The sequence below is a fragment of the Trematomus bernacchii genome, unplaced genomic scaffold, assembly GCF_902827165.1.
Source record: "Trematomus bernacchii unplaced genomic scaffold, fTreBer1.1, whole genome shotgun sequence".
Lineage (NCBI taxonomy): Eukaryota > Metazoa > Chordata > Actinopteri > Perciformes > Nototheniidae > Trematomus > Trematomus bernacchii.
The window spans coordinates 5304563-5325447 of record NW_022987840.1 but is presented as its reverse complement, the minus strand read 5'-3'; the positions used below and the strand labels follow the sequence as shown (position 1 = coordinate 5325447).

The 20885-nt window shown below is 39.6% G+C and overlaps 1 protein-coding gene across 1 annotated transcript in view; it reads left to right on the top strand.

Annotated features, from left to right (window-relative positions):
• The window catches only part of dgkb (diacylglycerol kinase, beta), a 56018-nt gene that overhangs the window by 15863 nt on the left and 19270 nt on the right, over positions 1–20885 (top strand). Inside the window, exons 8-20 of the mRNA XM_034153373.1 lie at positions 458–532; positions 1389–1508; positions 2850–2967; positions 3476–3564; positions 3896–4012; positions 4287–4385; positions 5022–5123; positions 7321–7394; positions 7970–8044; positions 11932–12017; positions 12617–12706; positions 13311–13471; positions 20069–20133. Coding sequence (XP_034009264.1) covers positions 458–532; positions 1389–1508; positions 2850–2967; positions 3476–3564; positions 3896–4012; positions 4287–4385; positions 5022–5123; positions 7321–7394; positions 7970–8044; positions 11932–12017; positions 12617–12706; positions 13311–13471; positions 20069–20133 — 1271 coding nt within the window. The remainder of the gene's footprint in view (positions 1–457; positions 533–1388; positions 1509–2849; positions 2968–3475; positions 3565–3895; positions 4013–4286; positions 4386–5021; positions 5124–7320; positions 7395–7969; positions 8045–11931; positions 12018–12616; positions 12707–13310; positions 13472–20068; positions 20134–20885) is intronic.

Sequence of the window (20885 nt, the reverse complement as noted above, 5' to 3'; positions counted from 1 at the left end):
ACTCTATTATTAGTATCCCATTATAAGCTGGTATAGGGAATGTAGAGAAAAGAGGACGGAGAGCGCTCCGAAAAAGAGAAATATTCATTGTGTGTGACCCAGATGTTAAAGATAATACACATAATAATAATAATACCATTTCGTTTTTTAACATCTTAAAGAAGTCCAAGTGCATCATGGTGATTTATTATCCCAATATCAAACCCTCCCCCCCCCTTAAAAAGTAACCATTGTAATTAAACCGTCAGCCTCGGAGCTCTTCCCACGCTGCCTTTGTTTTTCTCTGAACAACTCTTCTGTTTGGGAGAATGACGTTCCTAACCTACTATTACACACTGTTCATCAGTCTATTCACGCCAAAGACATTAAAGGACATCAACTTGTAAGGCTGCAATATACAGAAAGGTAAATACAGTATTTTTGTGCCTGTAATTGACTGTCTGTGGTCTCGCCGCAGGAGCTGGAGCACATTATCTCCCAGATGATGCATGTAGCCGAGTACCTGGAGTGGGACGTGACTGAGCTGAAACCAGTAAGAGACATATTTCACCCAGTTAACAGAAATCAGTAATGATGGGAATTTGAATATAATATCCTGTCTGGCAAACCTCTTGGCTTGTAACCACACGCCTTCTCAGCAATCTTAGACATGTTTCTTTCACAACAATGTGGCAGGACTTTAACACAAAGGATGTTACTGAACAATATTTAAGGGCCGTTAAAATCAAAATGACAAGTGGGTATAGTATTGATATGCTCATTAAATGTAGTTTCCACAGAGTTTATTTCATCGCCACGTTATTTGAGACCAGATTACTCCAATATACAACGTGAAACTGAAAAATCTTTATATTTTTTTAAAGGTCACCTATTATGCAAAATCCACTTTTTCCTGTCTTTTATACATAAACATGTGTCCCCTCTGTGTAAAGAGATTCTGAACGTTTCAGGAAAAAAGATTCTCTCACTTTTTGTCCGGATCCATTTAAATAAAAACCTGTCTGAAAATGAGCTGATCAGATTTTGGTCACTTTATGATGTCATAACGATTTTTTGGCTTGTGTAACCATTAGCCAATCACCAGCCAGGTAACTCCCCCCACCTTATCACCTGAATCTCCTCCTAGAGCACCGTTGTGTTCTTGTTAACCAAATGTCTCTCAGAGGGTCGTGGGGAATGGCTTCTTATTTTCATCTGAAGTAACAGACAGAGAATCAGCACTTTTGAAACAGGGCTGAAACAGAGGGGATTATGGGATGCTGCAATGCATGATATGTTTGGTATTTGGAGCCAAACACTTCAGAGACATGTTTTGTATATATCTGAGACTTATTATATATTGATGAAAAACAGTATAACCTTTAATTCTGTCTTTGTGTTTACTGTAGATCCTGCAGGATATGATGTTGGAGATAGACTATGATCGCGATGGCACTGTGTCACTGGAGGAGTGGATCCAAGGAGGCATGACCACTATCCCACTGCTGGTGCTGCTGGGCCTGGAGACGGTGAGGCCACAGAGAGATAGGGATACCACTCACTTGTAATGTTACAAGAAAAAAAGTCTTAGAAAGGGCCTTTTGGATAAAAATTGGATCACCTAGATATATTTGCCTCCAGTTTTGACACAGCTCTTTCTTTATCAGTTGAAATCTCATACATGTATTGTGAACCTGGAGTATATTCAAATAGTTTAATTTTATAAAGTCAAAACATGTACAGCAGCTTTTATCTGTTGTATCCATTTTACAATGACCTAACAATATCAAAATGTTCATTTATTAAACTAACAGTCTACAGTCATGATGAATAGTTGTGTTTAGACACATCTGTGATTTGTGCTCAATGCTAACATCAGCAGGCGAACATGGTCCTCAAGTCTAGCGTTTTCCCAGCAAAGGCTGATATGAAATGTCGTTTTTTTTGTTTGATTTTTAGTATTGTACACATTTGACCTCATGGTGGGCCTAATTCATGGGTTCACCAAAGTTATCACAACTCATCCTGCCAGTGACCGGAGTCTGTTAACCACATTTTTTGGCAATCCAAGCAAAAGATGTTGAGACATAACCCTGTAAAATGACCAATCACCTTAAATGGTTAATTGATATTTTAATTTCTGTACATACAAACTTATGACTTGACTCATGGTGTTGTTTAAGAACTGATACTTAAGAGTTCCTTTACACTGTTTGTGGGTCAACAACGACCTAGAAAAATTAAGCTGATACAGTATTTTTTTGCATCCTAGAAGTGTATATTGCTCCGTTTCTATCAGTCTCTCCTCAGCTTACTCAACGTTTTTTCTACTAGCATTCACTAGAATTTAAAATATGCATCTGAAATGTTTTTTTTTTCTTTATGCCCATGCTACTTCATGTATAATCTAAAAAAAGGTCAGAGGCAGTAAATGACAACACAAAAACATTCATCATCATCATTAATTCATATTGTAAAACTCAAAAATGATTTAGTAACAGATGAAGTAAACCCAGTGGTTTCCTGAGAACTTCCTTATTCTCGTGTATCCCCTCTGCTGCAGCGTGATCCTCAAACTGAGAGCGGTTCATATTTCTTCCACTAGATGGAACCATTTGACCAGCTTCAGCAGTCTTCCCTACCAATTGTCATTTTTTTATGAATGAATAATACTGCAAAGGGAAGACGGCAAAACTTGTCCTGAGTCTTTACTGAAAGAAATAAAAATAGAAAGCTAACTACAACTAGTGATCAAATCTTAATGACAATTAAATCATTGAAATCATTAGGGAATGATTGTTCCACTAGAATGTGAAATGATCAATTGAATCCCTTAATTATTGAATCAATCATTTGTGTTTCTGCTCCAGAATGTTAAAGATGACGGGCAACACGTGTGGAGGCTGAAGCACTTCAACAAGCCGGCTTACTGTAACCTGTGTCTCAACATGCTAATTGGACTGGGGAAGCAGGGACTCTGCTGCTCTTGTGAGTAATTCACTTACCATTAAGGGTTCGACAGATACATTGATTGGCACGGACAGAGAGAAATACATTACACTTGGCCATAACTGTCTGTCCAGTGTTGTCTGTTGCAGTGAACTTAATATGGATGTTTCACTGTGATCACATTTACTTCAAAAATTGCCATCTGATTTTTCACTTGGCCCTTTGAAAACAGAAGTAATTCAAATGAGGTTTACCAAGAACTTTAGTGTCACATGGTGATTTAAAACGTGTTTCTAGTGCTTTCTCCAACACTATGAGCAGAAAAGGGGAAAAAGACAATTAAGGCACATTCAGACAGTCGTGTGAATAAAGCCTGCTTGTGTTTATAGTGGCTAAAGAAACTTCAGAACGGCTTTCCCAAACACATCACTCAAACCTTGGTGTATATCATTTCAAACTGTATGAAAATGTTTTTTCCCCTCTGTTTTGTGTCTTTTCCTAGTTGAAAGTCTTACATTGCATTTCATTGTTTTCCTTTCTTCCCCAGTCTGCAAATACACAGTGCATGAGCGCTGTGTGGCTCGCGCTCCTCCGTCTTGCATCAAAACCTATGTCAAGTCCAAGAAAAACACAGAGGTGCGTCCAATTGGAGTGTTTACCAATCGGCACGCTTGGATCAGCGATGCTCCACGGGGCTTTGGATGAGGGCTTCTTTTCTTCTAATGGAATTAAAACTCGATCTGCTACTTAGCATTTCTAATTACCAGGACAAGCATAGTTTAAAGACACAGATGGCATCATTTGTTTGGCCTTTCTGATTCTCTGCTGGGCTTTTTCTCTTTCCTTCTTCCTTGTTTTCTTTCCTTCTTGCTTTCTTTAATTGTTGTCACTTGTGCCTTTGTATACATCTTGTTTTTCTGCACCATGTTTCTTTTCTCACTTCTTCTGTCTCTCCCTCTTTCCGCAGGTAATGCATCATTTCTGGGTGGAAGGGAACTGCCCCACCAAGTGTGACAAGTGTCACAAAACCGTTAAGTGTTACCAGGGCCTGACTGGGCTCCACTGTGTGTGGTGTCAAATCACGGTAAGCCACCACCTGAGGAGAGGCAGCCACCTCCTCATTATATTCCCACTGCTTCTTGTTTTTTAGGGTTTCGTTTTAGCACCTCTGATACCTCACAAGTCATTCCACCAATTTACACCCAGAAAACACTTGTTTGTTGCAAGATAATAGAAAAATAGAAACAGAAGCATTGACACAAGTAATGCAAATAAATCCTGAGCATATATCTGAAAATGTACACATGTTTTGTTATTTACACACGTTTGCTGTTAATAACAACTGCCACCTCCTCCAGCTCCATAACAAGTGTGCCTCCCATGTGAAACCTGAGTGTGACTGCGGACCCCTGAAGGATCACATCCTGCCCCCGAATTCAATCTGCCCCGTCGTCCTGGTAAGACTTCTCTGCTCGCTGGTCAGCGGTCCCGTGGCAGAGAGAGGATAACCTTGTTTGACACTGTTGTTTTCTGAGGATGCAATCATCAGCCTGGGTTCTCCCACTGAGCTCTGAAAGAGGGATTTTACGAGATTATTTCCAAGATGTTTCAAATCCATTTCAGGGGAAAAGACTGTAACCTACATTTCTCATTATTCACTTTGTGTGGTCATTTAGACTGCTATTAATAGTTGCCGGCTATAAAATAAAATGTTAATTGTTTTTAAAACAGATACAATTGCAGCTTTTTCCAACCAGGGCAACAGCCAAACTCTTCTTTAAAGGCTTGAAACATCATCTTTGTAATTTATCGGATTCTATAAGATTAATTGTATTTATTCTAGTTGTATAGAAAGAGAAGAAAAATCTCTGAATATCAACATCTGATAATTAACTAAACTAATAAAAACGACCTTTTGTCTTGTTTTGTATTTACATTTCAAAATGATGGTCTGAATGCTGTTGGAAAGTCTAATGAATTAATTTCAGTTGGCGAGAGAATACATAATATATTTTATTGTACATTTTAGTTTTTTTATGACATAACATTGGAAACATCTTTTTGTATCCTCTCTGTTTGACCTTTGACCTCAGGAAAGGCAGTCGACGCTGAGGAAGGACTCCCGGTGCAGTCTGTCGAGCCGGGGGAAGATGCAGAGAGCCAACTCCGTCACGGTGGACGGCCAAGGACTGCAGGTGAGAGCTTTCTGCCCTCCGCTCTGTGTAGTGCTTTCCTGCTTTAGTTCACATTGACACAATCTATCTGCACCATACTGCAATGCACAGAGAGGACTTTCATTTAATCTATCCTATATCGATCTAAATCTCCTTTTACATATTGATTTCAGCAAAAATAAGGTTTTACTGTGGTGGGAAAATATTTGCAGATTTTAAATTAGTTACATACTTTTAAAAATGTTCAAACTTTAAGATGTAAAATAACAATTTATTTCCAGAGTTATTCTACAGCCTGGATGTATTTCTTTCAGATCATCACAAGACTATGTCTTTTGATCCCTTATTTAGTCATTTGTATCGGAAGCAGAAGTAGTAAAATGAGTCACAACTTCAGTAGTTAGACATAAAAAGTAAATCATTTAACTTAAAATCAGAGCAACGGGGAGCTTAACCGGTGCAAAGAAGGTCCTTGAGTAAAGCATATCACAGCTGGTGTAATAAGGAAGAATTTGTTCCTAAAACAATAAAAGCCTGTTCCACGGTTTGTCCTAAGACTAAACTGTGGAACCTTTACCAATATCTGATTGATTTGATATATCTTGGTTGATTTCTTGTGAACTTGCTGCTGCATGCTGCACCAGTTATAGCCCATCAGTCTGAACAATTATTTGAAGAAAGACATTTATTTGAAAATAGACAGAGCCATATTGTTTTAACAATAACCTCTGCAGTTGGTCTTGGGACCTATGATGGGATGCTCTGCAGGCGCTGCTGGGACTCAGTATTAAACAGCAGAGCTCAGTCCGCTCCGATCCTCTCTAATATCTGTCAGCAGCGGGCAGGCGATGGAAACCTGCCGCTGTCCGTGGCGACTGCTCGTCTACGCGTGGCGACTGCTCGTCTACGCGTGGCTGGGAGAGAAATATGATGAATCATATCCCAGGCACATCCATCTATGCCTCTCTCTGGCTAACCAGCATAATAATCAAGATTATTATTTATAATTACAGGAAGTAATGGATCACTCTGGACTGGACAGGGAGCTCATTAATTCACCCTCGGCCTGCTGGGATAGCAGACAGGGGGAGTTAAGCGCTTAATCTGTGTCAGGGAGAGCACAGGGCGAGTTGTCGCAGACTAACTGCACGAGGAGCGATCCAAACAGGGCCGCTGGATTAGAGCTTGTTTATGTGGCGATTTGTGAGTTTGGCCTCCGGCACCGCAGGCTCTGTCTGTCCACAGTCTCACTACCACTCAGAGGAAACCCCCCCCCCCCCCCCCCCCCCGTGACACCAGACAAACTGCCCTGCCAATTGCCAATTAGGAAGCAGTGACAGATAACTACTAAGACTGAATTGTGAATCATGATTGATCAGGTTGAGAGTATTGATTAGCTGAGAGAAAGATGGGTTGTTTTACTGTACTGTATATCCATGGCTGTCTAAACCTGATACCTGGCATCTCATATTACCTGCCTTCATAACCTCTAAGAAATTATTTGCAGAAAATGTGCAATATCAACAAACAGCAGTAAGAAAAGTTGTGTCTGTGTATCCAAAGCCTGAACAATCTTGTTCATATACTGCATGGCATAGAGCTCTCTTGTTGTCCAAAAACACATACTCTTTTAACTCTTGTTTGAGCTTAAATTCATAAAAGTGACAGTGCTCTGCTGTTTAAGGACATTTCTGAGCCTTTTAAAAAAAGAAACCTGATATTTGTGAACTTGTTTTACTGATATGTGACTTATAGATGGATAGGGCTTCGGGCTGTGTGCCACAGACACTGTAGGAAATTATTAACATGCGGACTAATACATTGTTGCTTTGAGTCTTTTCGTGGGATCCTTAACATCATCTGACCAAAACTCAACATAAAAGGAACATTTATGTGATTTATTTTGCCTTAGAAATACATTTTTTGGGGCTTCATCATTGTTCTCCTTTTTATAATTGGATATTATAATTAACACAAGATTTCATTTGGACTCAGGCGAAGAATCGGTTAGCGGCCTGACTTTGCCGTATCCAGGTACCACTTGTGCTCCTCTGGAATGAAACAGGAAAACTATGAAATAAAACAGATGACTGGCATTGCTTGGATGTGCCGTATATACTCGATAAAACGTCTGAGGGATATGGCTTGAAAGTGAATTCCTGTGAAGCATCCTGCAGTCTCCAAACACCAACGGTTTGTTTTGACATCTCCCTTTCAGATCACAACAATAGAGGGCACTCATCCTCTGCTAGTGTTTGTCAATCCAAAAAGCGGAGGGAAGCAGGGAGAGAGGTAAGTACACAATCTGTCTCAACATGCTACAAGAGGCCTCTGAAGCCCCGCTCCTCAGCCGCAGAGGGAGGCTTGCATGGCCTCTGGCTGCCAAGTGCTTTAGGCTTACTTAGTCAAATAAAAACACAATACCACTAACCTAAAGCGCCGGCCGCCTTCACCGTCGGCTCTCCACGCCCTCCTCACTGTCACCTCCCTGACTGGTCCCCCTTCTTTAACCCAAGGCTAATTGGGTTATTACTGAAACATATTCACTCACTACTTATTACGCCGGCCCTCATTTGTTTAAATTATGAGATCAAAATATGACTTCAGCCAGTTGATATAATGAAATTGAAATTAAAATGAATTAGTCTTTCTAATGATTTCTCCTCAAGGGGACTTTGGGTATGTCCCACCCTGCTGCCCAGTCCACTGCCTTATTACGATCTGATTGGACGCCGGCCTGCGTCGGCATTTACAGAACAACATTTTACACCTAATCCACATTTTTGAGATGTTTGAAACAAATGATTGCATTGTGTCTCTCTGTCATCTCGATGTTTTCTAATCTCTCGGCATATTCACTCTTTCAGGATATACAGAAAGTTCCAGTATCTTCTGAACCCGAGACAAGTGTACAACCTGGCCAAGAATGGACCCATGCCAGGGTAAGTTGTACAGTATGTTCAAACAAGGGTAGATCACTAAATTATAGATTAATTTATTTTTCAAGCCTGTCTTAAAACAACAGTTAAATGCACATATATACATTAAACTGTTTTCGCTTGCTGTTAAAATTCCCCCTGTTTATTAAAGAGTGGTGAAAGAAGGTAACTTAAAGGAGAGGTGTCATGCTTTTCCGGTTATTACCCGTCCCCTTGTGTGTTATGAAGGTTTTTATGCATGTAAACGGTGTGCAGAGTCAAAACCCTCAAAGTACACCCTGTAGCGAGTAAAACTCTAACACAGAAAATACCTCCCCAAAACGCCTCGTTGGAGATACGTCATTGTCCATTTGATTCTTCCGGGTACGGGATGATGTAATCCCGTACCCGGAACGAAATGGACCAATCCGTGGAGCCGTTACGTTACGTCCGCGGAGCCGTTACGTTAAGCCCCCGCTTCCAAATTGACCAATCCACGGACTTCCTCACACACAGGCAGCTCTGCTGATTTCTCCTCCCTGGCTGCAGGCTGAAAACAGACAGTTGGGATCGTGGCGAAATTCTCTCTGCAGACCCATTCTCACAGCGTTTATCAACCTTTTTCTTAATCAATATCAAGCCACACTTATTGTTTTTACTTCGGGTCTGAGTTTGTGTGTGCTCAGGATGAGTTTGGCTGTGTTTCGCTATGTATCCTAAACAAGGAAACAACACCTCCACGGAGCTCAGCGCGATTCACAACGTCCCGACCAATCAGAGCACACTGTGCTCACAGGGAGGGTGGGGGCTGGAGCTTTTGGAGCTACAACGCGCCGTTAAAGGCAGAGAGTGAAATTCAGTGAATACAAGTAGTTTACAGAGATGCTGTATGAGAAACCAATGTGAGTTTGGAAAAATGCACAATATAAATCTATTTTAGTATACCTCAACAATGGAATTATGATCAGTGGAAATGGCCATGACACCTCTCTAACTAAAAGTAGCAGTTCTACTAGATGAATGTAGCGTTGTAAATGTACCTCTTAAATACTGCCTATTCAAGAGGGATAAAAGTTACTGTTAATCGTACTGGAGTCGAATTCTATGGAAGCATAACATCCTCAATTCTTGAGTAAAGTAAAAAACCCATTTAGTTTGTTTTATTTCAAAACACGCAAAAGAAAAGCAATGCACTGCAAGAAATATGGTTTAAATTAAAAACACAACCTTAAAATATGAATATTTTAAAGGAAAATACAATCCTGCTACCATAAAGTTGCATTTCTAAATGCTTTATTATGACGTGAATTGTTGTAAACATCGAAATAGAAAAAAGGAAAGACATCATATCATACAGTATCTGCTAATGAACTTCTGTTTACAAACAGGCTGTTGTTGTTCACATTTAATAACCACAATCTCATGCAAGAGAGACCCTTTATCATTACACCTTTTTACTCGCTTCCCTCACACAGCACAGACACAAATGAGGTGAGTTCACACATAACAAAACCTGGAGACGACAGCATCATGCTGTAGCCTCAGACGAGCGGCGGCTCCATATGCATAAGCCCGTATGTGAAGGGAGAGCCGGTGACACAGCTGAGTGACGGATAGAGAGGGGTGAAACTCTCACCATACCACATGTGATCATGCATACAGACGAGGAGCTCTCCGCAGGCTGGAGCTGCGGCCAGCGTCAGGTTTCCTATGGTTCACATCTGTGATTAGGAAAATGAATGGATCATTTACATGCAAAAGGCTCTTTCAACACTTTGGTGGCACCTAACATACAGGAATGTCTCTCCGCCGTGCCGCCACATTGTTTGGCTTTGATTAGATCTCAGAACGGCTCATAAAAAATAAATTCACAGCGATACAGGCAAGGTGCACAAATCCCATGCCACAGATTGTGCCAACGAAGCTGCAAGTTCTTGTGACCGACCTTGTGTTCACTGTTTTGTCTCTCTCCTCTTGGTGTCCCTGCGCGTTCCCTGAAACATCACCTGCATCCCTTCTGCTGTCTGCAGATCAATCCCAGAGCTTCTCCTCAGAGCTGACAACATTCCAGATGACCTTACCCCGCTGTAACCTTGTTAACATTTAGTCAAGTGTACGCACCGCTGCACACATTAGAGAGGTGACCGGTCACCGTCGGACACTGCAGGCCGAAGCAGCCGCACGCACTGCTGTCAATTAGCTGCCTCACTAATGCAATTATAGCAAATTAAGTGTTTGTTTCTTGGTATTTAAATATCCCCAAAGTTGCCTTTCATGTTCACGGCCTTCTGTTTTGCATCTAATGTGGTTTGTGGTCCCAGTTGGAGAGTAATTGAGCGAATCATTTACCCGCCATACGAGGCTCAGAGGCTGGCTCATTCAGTTAGGGCTTTGTTATTGTGAAGGAACGGAAGAAGTTGGACTGAACATTGCCTGTCATGATCCAATTAGCCCTCGAACAGGCAGGCTAACTCACCGAATGAATAATTGTCAATGCGACATGTGTTATTTTGTGGAATTAGAGGGGGTTTGCAGTGGCAGTAGGCTCAAATATATCCTCCTGATCTGCACACAGATCTCTTAACACTTAAAGGTCCCATGTCATGCTTTTCCAGTTATTACCCGTCCCCTTGTGTGTTATGAAGGTTTTTGTAAACGGTCTGCAAAGTCACAAACCCTCAAAGTACACCCTGTAGCGAGTAAAACTCTAACACAGAAAAGACCTGTCTATGCTGCCCCAGAACGCCTCGTTGGAGATTTTTCTTTTTCCATTGTTTTCTTCCTGGATATGGTAACGTGCCCATACCCAAATGGACCCATTGGTCCAAATGGACCAATCCGTGGAGCCGTTGCGTTACGTCCGCGGAGCCGTTAAGTTACTCACACACACACTCAATCTTTTCTCAGCTGCAGCTCCGCCGATTTCTCCGCCTGAGACGGCGGGACGCGGCGAGGCTGTGAGTCGGTGTGCGAGTACACACACAAACTGCCAGCCAGGCTGCGGGTGTGTGTGTGTTCGGGATGGTTTCGCTGTGTCTCGCTGTCTCGCAGACGGCCACTGGGCTAATAGGGAGGGGGGGGGCAGGAGCTGCAACAAGCCGTTTAGGACAGAGAGTGAATACACATACTATACAGAGATGCAAACCAATGAGATTTTGGAAAATTGCACAATATAAATCTATTCTAGTAGACCTCAACAATGGAATTATGATCAGTAGAAATGGCCATGACACGGGACCTTTATTAACATTTTCTTTTTTCAGGGATGAGAGAAAAGCTGATCTTTGTCATTAGCCTTCAACACCTGAACAAATGTATCTTTTTTTTTTAGAGCAGATCAAAATGAAGGACTCCGCAATCTCATATTTTGTTTATTTCTTGAAAAGGAATGCCAAGTAAAAAACATAATGTCATGCAACGAAGTGACGTGTAGTGCCTTTTTTAGAGCATCACTTTTTTCAATTTGAATCAGGACTGCCATTTGCAATCCTCAGTCTAATTACATGTCTGTAATAGAAGTTTGTTCAAGAGGCAACATAATCAACACACTTTTAAGAAACCACTTGATAATGTAGTTGTTCATATAACATAATTCTCCTATTTGGTGTAAAAACAATGCTTTTATATAGAGTTATTTAGAGTTATTTCCTACAATAATTTTTACAAACAGAAAAAGGAGGAAGTAAAGTCAATGTGAACAAAACGGAATGGTAAAGCACTTCAACCTTATATCAGTTTTAATACAATATATTTTGGGGTTAATTTTCGGAAGTAAAACATGTATAAGAATACACCTCAAAACATTTCTAGCTAGATAAGTTCTCCAATAAGATTTTTAAATATACAATAACAGTGGAAAATTCAAAGTGGAGAACAAACGTAATGCACAATCGCACTGTGTTTGTTTGCAGGCTGAACTTCTTCAGAGATGTTCCTGATTTCAGAGTGCTGGCCTGCGGAGGAGACGGCACTGTGGGATGGATCCTCGACTTTATAGGTACAGAATACATGATATATTTTATAATACTTTATGAATTTATGTCATCACAACAATATCAATAATCTGCTACCATCAATTATATCACACAGATTACAAACTCCTCTCTACACACAAGAACTTAAACACTCAATTTCCTTTTTTAGCAAAATGTAATGTGTTTTTATTAGTTTTCTAAGGCAGCAGCAGCTCTTGCTGTTCTGGCTGAAATTATAAAGCGTACTTTATGGTTGGTATAGAAACACTTTCATTACGTCCGAGCCTGCGTGTTCAAGGGTGGTAAATGGCATGATTACGTGAGTTTGAAAACAACATACAAGTCATCATTTGTGTAGGAAAAAAACACCATCCCTCCTTTATTGGGTGCTGAAGACGTGTGACTTGTTTTTGCTCTGAAAAATTGCCTCAATTTTTTATCAATCAAAACAGAGAGGTAATAACGGCCTCCTGGAATAGACTGGACAACGCTCATATTGGCTTGTACTGTAGTTTTATAAATGCTGCCTCAAAATGGATTTGGTTCTGTCTTTGCAGTGAGTTTTTTTTCTTGGTTTGGCCTCGTTTCCCATCATGTTGTAATATTTGTCCCGCTCCCCCAGATAAGGCCAACCTGGACAGGAACCCCCCCGTGTGTATACTTCCTCTTGGCACGGGCAACGACCTGGCGAGGTGTCTGCGATGGGGAGGAGGTACTGACAGGAAATAGATACATTGCACTGAAATACATTGCCTTAACTCCTCTTATTACATTCATAGTGAGAGACTACTATAATTTAACCCTGAAGTTTTATTATAATTATCACTAACAACGTTTTAAGAAATTCACATTCACAACTTCTAAGACAATGGCAAGCAGCATATTTTCACATTTGGGAAACTGAAACGTAGTAACGAACTTACATGATTAATTGATTTATCAACATAGACTAAGATTGATTAAGTAATATTATCACAAAATGTTGAATAAAGTACACAATGAAGGGTTTCCCGCTCACAAGTGAACCTAGACTGAAAAACACAGATACATTTTTAAAGCCCACATTTGTTTTCATTACATTTAAACACCTTCCTTTATTCTATTATACATCAGAAACAGTCTTAGTTTTAATGACAAAATCTATCACTTTTTAATAGAGCTTTAAAAGTGCATAGGAACTCTGTTTCTTAATTATTAAAAAATAAAAAATGTATATTCACAATGTAAGTTGCACCTAAAACCATCAGGAAAGTTTCACAATGTATTTCTCAACACATTTAACACACTTTAACACACTTATGGTTTGTGTTCCCGAGGCTATGAGGGCGAGAGCCTCCTGAAGATAATGCGGGACATTGAGAACAGTTCGGAGTTGATGCTGGACCGCTGGAAGATTGACGTCACGCCCACGGACAAAGAGGAGCGAGGGGACCCGGTGCCTTACAGTATCGTCAACAACTACTTCTCCATCGGAGTGGTGAGTCGGACAATATTCATGACGTACAGTAACAAGTAAACATGAATCTTAAGTTCTATGTATATTAAAAGGTCTTGGGTTGACACATTTCAAAATCAAACAGCTCCATTCCATTTCATAATTATTAGATACATGGTTCATTAGTTTGGCTTGTCTTGACTACTTAACCATTTCCATACAAAAATCACAGATTTGGGAAAAAGAGTGCGAATGGATGGGATGTGTAATAGATTTATAGACAACATGTAATTAATTATGTTTTGAGTCAAGGGCCACAACTAATGCACACATGAAGGAAATCTTAAAGTCCTGAGTATCAGAAAAAAAGTATTTAATTTTTACAGACACTGCATTGTTTTGTTTCCTGCATCATATTTACAGATACACGTACACTATAAATGATTTGTAGTTGCCTAAACATTATGTAGTTGCTGTTATGTGTTGATGTAAAGGATATTTTAAAGCAGGCAGGTATCAGATTTATAAGGATGACTCAAAATGCTCTAAACACATTGACCCATCAACACCTCACAAAGAGAAAAACGTACTTGGCTGTGAGTTACAGTGGTGGCACACTGCTCTGCTGTTGGAGGAAGCGTATGGCAGCTTTTCAAACCTTTCACACCCAACTTAAGTTTGATTGCAACAAAGAGTCTCAGTCACAGAAAAGCAGGGGTGCCAGTAAACAGTCCAAAATACAGAAATAAATAAAGGAGGATGGACTGACGCACTAACAATAAGATGCTTTGTTATATTATTAAGGGTCGAGTCAATTCTTTTTTTTTAAACACACTTTCTGCAGGAGCAGCATAATCATTCATCCATTTGTTTTTGATTACAATGTGGTTAGGCCTTTATTAGGATGTGCTCAAGCCTCATCCAGCTCTGATTGACAAACAAGCCTTGTTGTGTCTTTGCATGGTGTTACGCACCCCCTCTGTCCATCTCCAACATAATGACGCTTATTTCACGTAGCTCATGTTAGCCATTACTGATAAATGTCAGGGGGAAATATGGTAATTGACATTTGCAGGTGGCAGAGGAGGGAGCCACTCGGTGTTGTGAGATGTGTGCAGACTGTGGCAGGGACATAAGTGATGCATGGCCTTACAAATGTTAGTTGAATAACACGTCCAGCCTGTGCCTCTAATGACGATGTTAGAGGATATTAGGGGACAGGTCTTGTTAACATTGTGAGAGATTAGAACAATGTCTGAAGTGCTGATCATACTATACGGTGATGTGAGGGAAAATAGGTTAAAGTGTGGAATAAATCTGTGTATGTGTATTAATTTCCCTGTAAATATCAAACACACATGTAACAAGTGATGGATTTAGTACATTTATTGTGACTTGATATGGCTTTGTTTAGACGGTATTACACAAGGTGAGTCAGAGCTTGAACAAAATAAGGGATGTTCTAGCAAAAATCCAGCTTCAAACACAAGGGTAAGAAAAAAATACTTTGCAGAAATTGATGTTTGCATTGCTTTGCAGTACATGAAATTCAACACTTTCAGGAAAAAACCCTGAGGTATGAGTATTTCCATATTAAGCAGCTTTATTAGTTACATGGTACAAATGGATGGATCAGGATCAGAGTCTGGTTGCAAGGTTTCGGAAAAAGAGAATATGAGTAAAGAAATGCATTGATTCAATGAGTACTCATTTCACTGCTGTCTGAGGACAAAACATGTCATCCCCTGTCTTTCTTATAAAAGTTAACTTAAGCTACAAAACCCTAAAAACAACTGCAAGTGTGTGTTTTAGTGGGACCGGTAGATTCTGTGTTGCTGAACCAAAGACAGCAGCTTTGGCGTGCTTGGTTCATAAAGTGATTATAAGCCATATTGTCTCTCCTCTGTTAGGGATTAGCACCCAGCAGGCGTGATGATGACAAATGAAGTTGTTTGTCGGGGGATTAAAAAGACTTTGAGCTCTCTATGGGTTTGAGTGTGATATAATATTTTGTGACACATTTTTGCATCAATTTTTTTGCTTTCCGTTCGAATGAAAAAAACTCAAATTATAATAAAGATTACACGACAAGTCAAGCTAATAATTACCTCAGAGATTATGCAGATGAAGTGTAGATTGTTTCTGTAATAAAAATGTAGAAATCAAAAGATCAGCAGCAGAGTGTCAACACCTTGAAGTCATTTAAAGAGAAGTTCCTTATGACTTTATATTTGGTCTCATACCTCTCAAATAATAAGTGTCAGCAGCTGACAAACAAACTGAATTATTATCCAACTCGGGTCATTCTCAGGTGATTCTTCCAAAAAAAAGGAGAACCATCTTTTTTTTTTTTGTAAATCCCTTCAACCTACCCTACTGCCAGGGCCCAGTTGGATTGAGAATTAATGTTGGCCATCGCTTTGGGAGGATGTGGAAGTGACGTGAAGTGTAATGATCTCAATCAGGGCCAGGGGTGAGAGACAGAACTAATCACTGCGCCCGCTCCCCTACCATAATGCAGTCAGTCGCCTTAATGACCCTGGCGCTCCTGTCAAAGCCATTACTCTCCCCCGTGGTGAAAGGCACATCAAACTGCTGGGGCCCACTCATAATTGGACTAAACTTTGAGCTATGAGAGGACATTACACATGTCCTGTATTAATTTGGGTGCCAGATTTTTACATTGGTAATTATTTGAGGGCAGCTAGAGGGAGAGAGGGAGTGAGTGAGCTGACGATGTCCTACTGCCGCGAGGGGGTCAAGGCTCCACCATGTGAATGTGTCCGACGTGTGTTGGTGGGATTAACTCGCACATTTGGTTTTTAACAATGTCTTAAGATGTATATAGTAGTTGAACACAATGTCCATTTCGCAGATGTTTAGAGTTAAATCATATCACATGATCTTGATTAGCAGATAAGGCCTTTCATCCCTGTTGGTTTAAACGTTTAAAATGAATTATTTGACCTTGTAAACATCACTTAATACTCACCACAATCTCCAGTTAGTAGCTATTCTTGAGCTCTCAATTACGTCCTATAAGCTTCATCGACAGATTTTCAGGAGCACATTTTCAATGGCAGATGGTAAAGCAACATAAACGGTCTAAAAATAGAGCCTTTTTATCCAAAAGCAACCATGTTTCAAACTAAATAAATAGAAACATCTTCTCATAAAAATAAATGTAAATAATTATGTATTGATATTAAACATGATTGAAAAATCTGCATCTGTTAAACTACACCTAATAAAGTGGGTGACATATTTAACCTGTGCAGTAGAAAAAACTAAAAATTGCTTAAAAGTTTGTTATGGTGGGAATTAAAAAATAAAGTTATGTTTCTGTTTTTAAATTTAGAAAAAAGTATTTCTTATTAAAGTATATTTAATATATTATATATATATATTTTTTTGCATATCAACAATGTTTTGATATATACTGTAATCATACAATTTAGACAAATATACAAAAGAAATATTTTGTATTCAAATCTTCTTCATGATGTTGATTCTTAACTACAAGGCAGTGTTGTTAGGCTGGTTTGTTTGAAAGTGTTTCCACTGAAAGCACACAAAGCTGCATGGATGTAGGACGACAAAGGGCTTCGTCCACTGGTAGCTGCTTGAAATCGCTGTTTACTGTTGCTAAAGCCACAGCTCCACTTGTACAGATCTCAGATAATAGAGCCCAAACCAAAGGGGAGACAACCTCTTCTTGCTTTTGCTCCCTTTCTTGCAGCTATTGTCCTGTTTGTAAGAAAATCAAGTTACAGTCTCTCAGATATATCCATCATCTCACCTTTCTGGCTGGCGTTGGAAGCGTGAGGTGAGTCTGCGGGGATCTTGAAGGATTCTTTTGGTCTTCTGCTTACAGCGTCTTGAAGAGACATCAAGAGAAGCTCCATTGATTTTGTTCTTTTTTGGCTTCTCCTACATTTCTGTACAGAGAGCCAGCAGGGGGTCCTCCCTGTAGGTGCTGTTTCAATAGTGCCACTCAAAAATGGAGTGGGTCAAAACAGATTGCTTCAGTGGAGGGGAGGGAGTGCGAGAGAGGAACCAATTCAGAAAGTTTACAGCAACTTTCTCTCACTCTTTCCTGAGATGTTTTCAGAGCCGCACAAGTTTTTCAAAGTTTGGTCTGTTGTTCATGATGGCCTTGCCAGCATTTTCCTTCTCACACTGGCTTAGAAGTGTAAATTCAAGAAAATGTCTGTATCCCTTTGTACTTCATTACTTGAGACTTCACAATCTGTTGACAAAAGTACCCTCCATACTTTATTGGTGTCAAAGATATTTAGTTTTCATGTACACTACTTATTTACATGAAACACCTTGCTCAAAGGATTGCATTTCTGATTATACAATATAATAACAAGTTACTACTCAGGCAGAAGTTCAATATGTAATTAATTATTGAAAACAATTACTTTAATCAAAGCAGAATCATAATCAGTAAAACTTTCAAAAAATATAGATTATTACAAATGATGATATCTGCCATGTTCATTTGGCAAAATAACATCTGGTAATAACATGGGGATTTATAATAATAATATCTGATCACTCAATATATTGATAACTTCATTCATAATCAAGTTGCATTTTGATTTTACATTTTCACTGTAACTTTTTTCTATGTATTTTCTTTTAATGTTTATTTTCTTTTTTCTTTTTAATGACTGATTTTAAATGCCATTTTCTTAATGTCTTTCATTTTTTTGTAAAGCACTTTGAATTGCCTTGTGTTGAAAGGTGCTATATAAATAAACTTGCCTTGCCTTGCCTTGCCTTTCACAATTTTATCTGATCGTATTTAAGTCCAAATAAATCTGGGTAAATTACGACGAAAGATTTCCCTCCAAAATGTCAGACACAAAACACAACACAAAAATGTATAGTAAAAAAAGTGTCTTCTAGAAAACTACATCATATAGGTTTACTTTAAACATACTATTATTGTGTAAGTTCTCACTTAAAAACTAGATAACACTCTTGCCAGACTGAGATGGTGTTAATACTTTGGTGGAGCGTCTCTGTCAGTCACACCACACTAACATATGTAACATGAACTGTTTCACAGTCACACCAATAGCTCCAATGAGGCTCCACCCTGAGCCCCAGGTCACAGAGAGAGAGACTGGAGGCGGGGGGAGTCAGGAAAGGGTGAGAGGAAGGTCGAGAGTGACATGAAGAGAGAGGAGAGGAGGTGGAGGAAGGGAGAGAGAAAACAACTTGGTTGCCGTGGTGTCGGCAGCATCCTGTAGGTTAGCTGGGAGCTGTGATTACTCCCAATGTGTGTTTAATTAATTAGCCTGTGTGGAGACAGCGTGCTGTTCATCAGAGTTTCTGTCAATACCTCTCCATCCCAGGTTCAACCCCGCTGCCACCTCCTGCACACAGCTTCTTCCATCATATAAAAACATACACAAGGGACACGCAAGGTGTAACCGCGCTGTTTGAGAACTCTAGAAAGTTGGTTAATGAGGAAGAAGTTGCATAGGATATAAAGGCAAGTAGTTACACTTCTGCTGTGGCTGTTTAGTTGCTTTCCATGTGAGCATCTTTAAATGCCAGCAGGATATACTGTAGTTAGTCACAGAATAATTAAACATCATATTTGTTAAGTGTAAAAGGATGTATAATATTTTGAGCAAGGAGGGGACCTATTATGCAAAATGCACTTTTTCACGTCTTTTATACATAAACATGTGTCCCCTCTGTGTAAAGAGATTCGGAACGTTTCAGGAGAAAAGATTCTCTCTCTTTTTGTCCTGATCCATTTATATAAAAACCTGTCTGAAAATGAGCTGATCAGGTGTTGGCCACTTTATGATGTCATAACGATTTTTTTGGCTTGTGTAACCATTAGCCAATCACCAACCAAGGTACCACCCCCCAACCTTATCACCTGAATCTCCTCCTAGAGCACATTTTGTTCTTTTTAACCAAATATCTCTGAGGGGCGTGGGGAGTGGCTCCTTATTTTCATCTAAAGTAACAGACAGAGGGTGTTTCTCAATGTCGAGTACGCTTGCTTGGTAGCACATGTCTGCCGAGCATCTTGCTTCAGAAGCGAGGCAAGAATACTTCCTGGCATTCGGAAAACAAAGAGTGGAACAGGCTAGCAAGTGTGCAGGTGTGCGTCATATGAGAGGCCCCGCCTTACATTTTCCGTCACAGATTTGGGGAAATTGGTCCGTGCGCAAAGCATTGTGGGGATTTTAAGACCGCGGAGTCTACTCATGTGCAGCCTCGATATTTCTCCAAACGGAGTACGCCGGGCTCGGTAGATTTCCAAGTATGCTGGACATTGGAACAGTACTTCGGCGGCACTCGATGACGTAGTATGCTTGAAATAGTGGCTCTGAAGCAGCTTTACTCGCGATTGAGAAACACCCAGAGAATCAGCACTTTTGAAACAGGGCTAAAACAGAGGGGTTTATGGGATGCTACAATGATCTGTTTGGTATTTGGAGCCAACACTTCAGAGACATGTTTTGTATATATATCTGAGACTCATAATATATTGATGAAAAACAGAATAATAGGGGAACTTTAAGTTTGAGGAGAAGAAAATCCCCTGCAACAAACTCAACATTATTTGCAGTCGCTGAACTGAAATGTCTTTCTTTCTTTCAGGATGCCTCAATTGCACATCGTTTCCATGTTATGAGGGAAAAGCATCCAGAGAAATTCAACAGCAGGTAAGTGTGTGACTGACGGTTTATTTGAAATGTTTTTGGGTCAGTAAAGAAAATGTAATATATTATCCCAGAGGCTCCAAACTGTTCTGTCCTCATAAAACCATAAGATACTGCAACAAGAGTTAACACTAATTCAGACGGTTAATGCTATGAATAGCAGCCTGATTACATTATCAGGCTAATACAACGGCTGCATTTGTTTTCAACAATTATCTAAACATTTCAATGGGCTTTGCAAATTCCTTTCAATGATGACTATCTCTAAGCATATGTTACATTTGGTTTAATTCATTGCGTATATATAATGGGCTTATATAAATACTATATACAATTACTCATGTGAAATATGGAGTATGCCAACACTTATATTATCGATCTCAGTAATTGTATACTGAACAACTTAATATATTACAATTATTTATTTCATTTATTTTAAAACTGCCACAATAGATCCGTTATCTACATGCAGTTTCTAAACTGTCCAAACTATATTTTTATGGCTGCACATATTTGTTATAAAACATACAGCTGGAATTTGAATTGTAGGAGCACACTCTTTTTCATGAATGTGTACATTGAGGTAATTGAAAAATATTTGTCCCCTTCAGAATCAAATATCTTGCAACTTTATGGCCTAGAATGACAGCACACTTGAGGAAATATTTCTTGAACCAACGACCACAATGGGAACAAGTCTCACTTTATCTAAAGAAATAAAAAAGAAAATGTCAAACTCCTCCCAGTGTAAACAA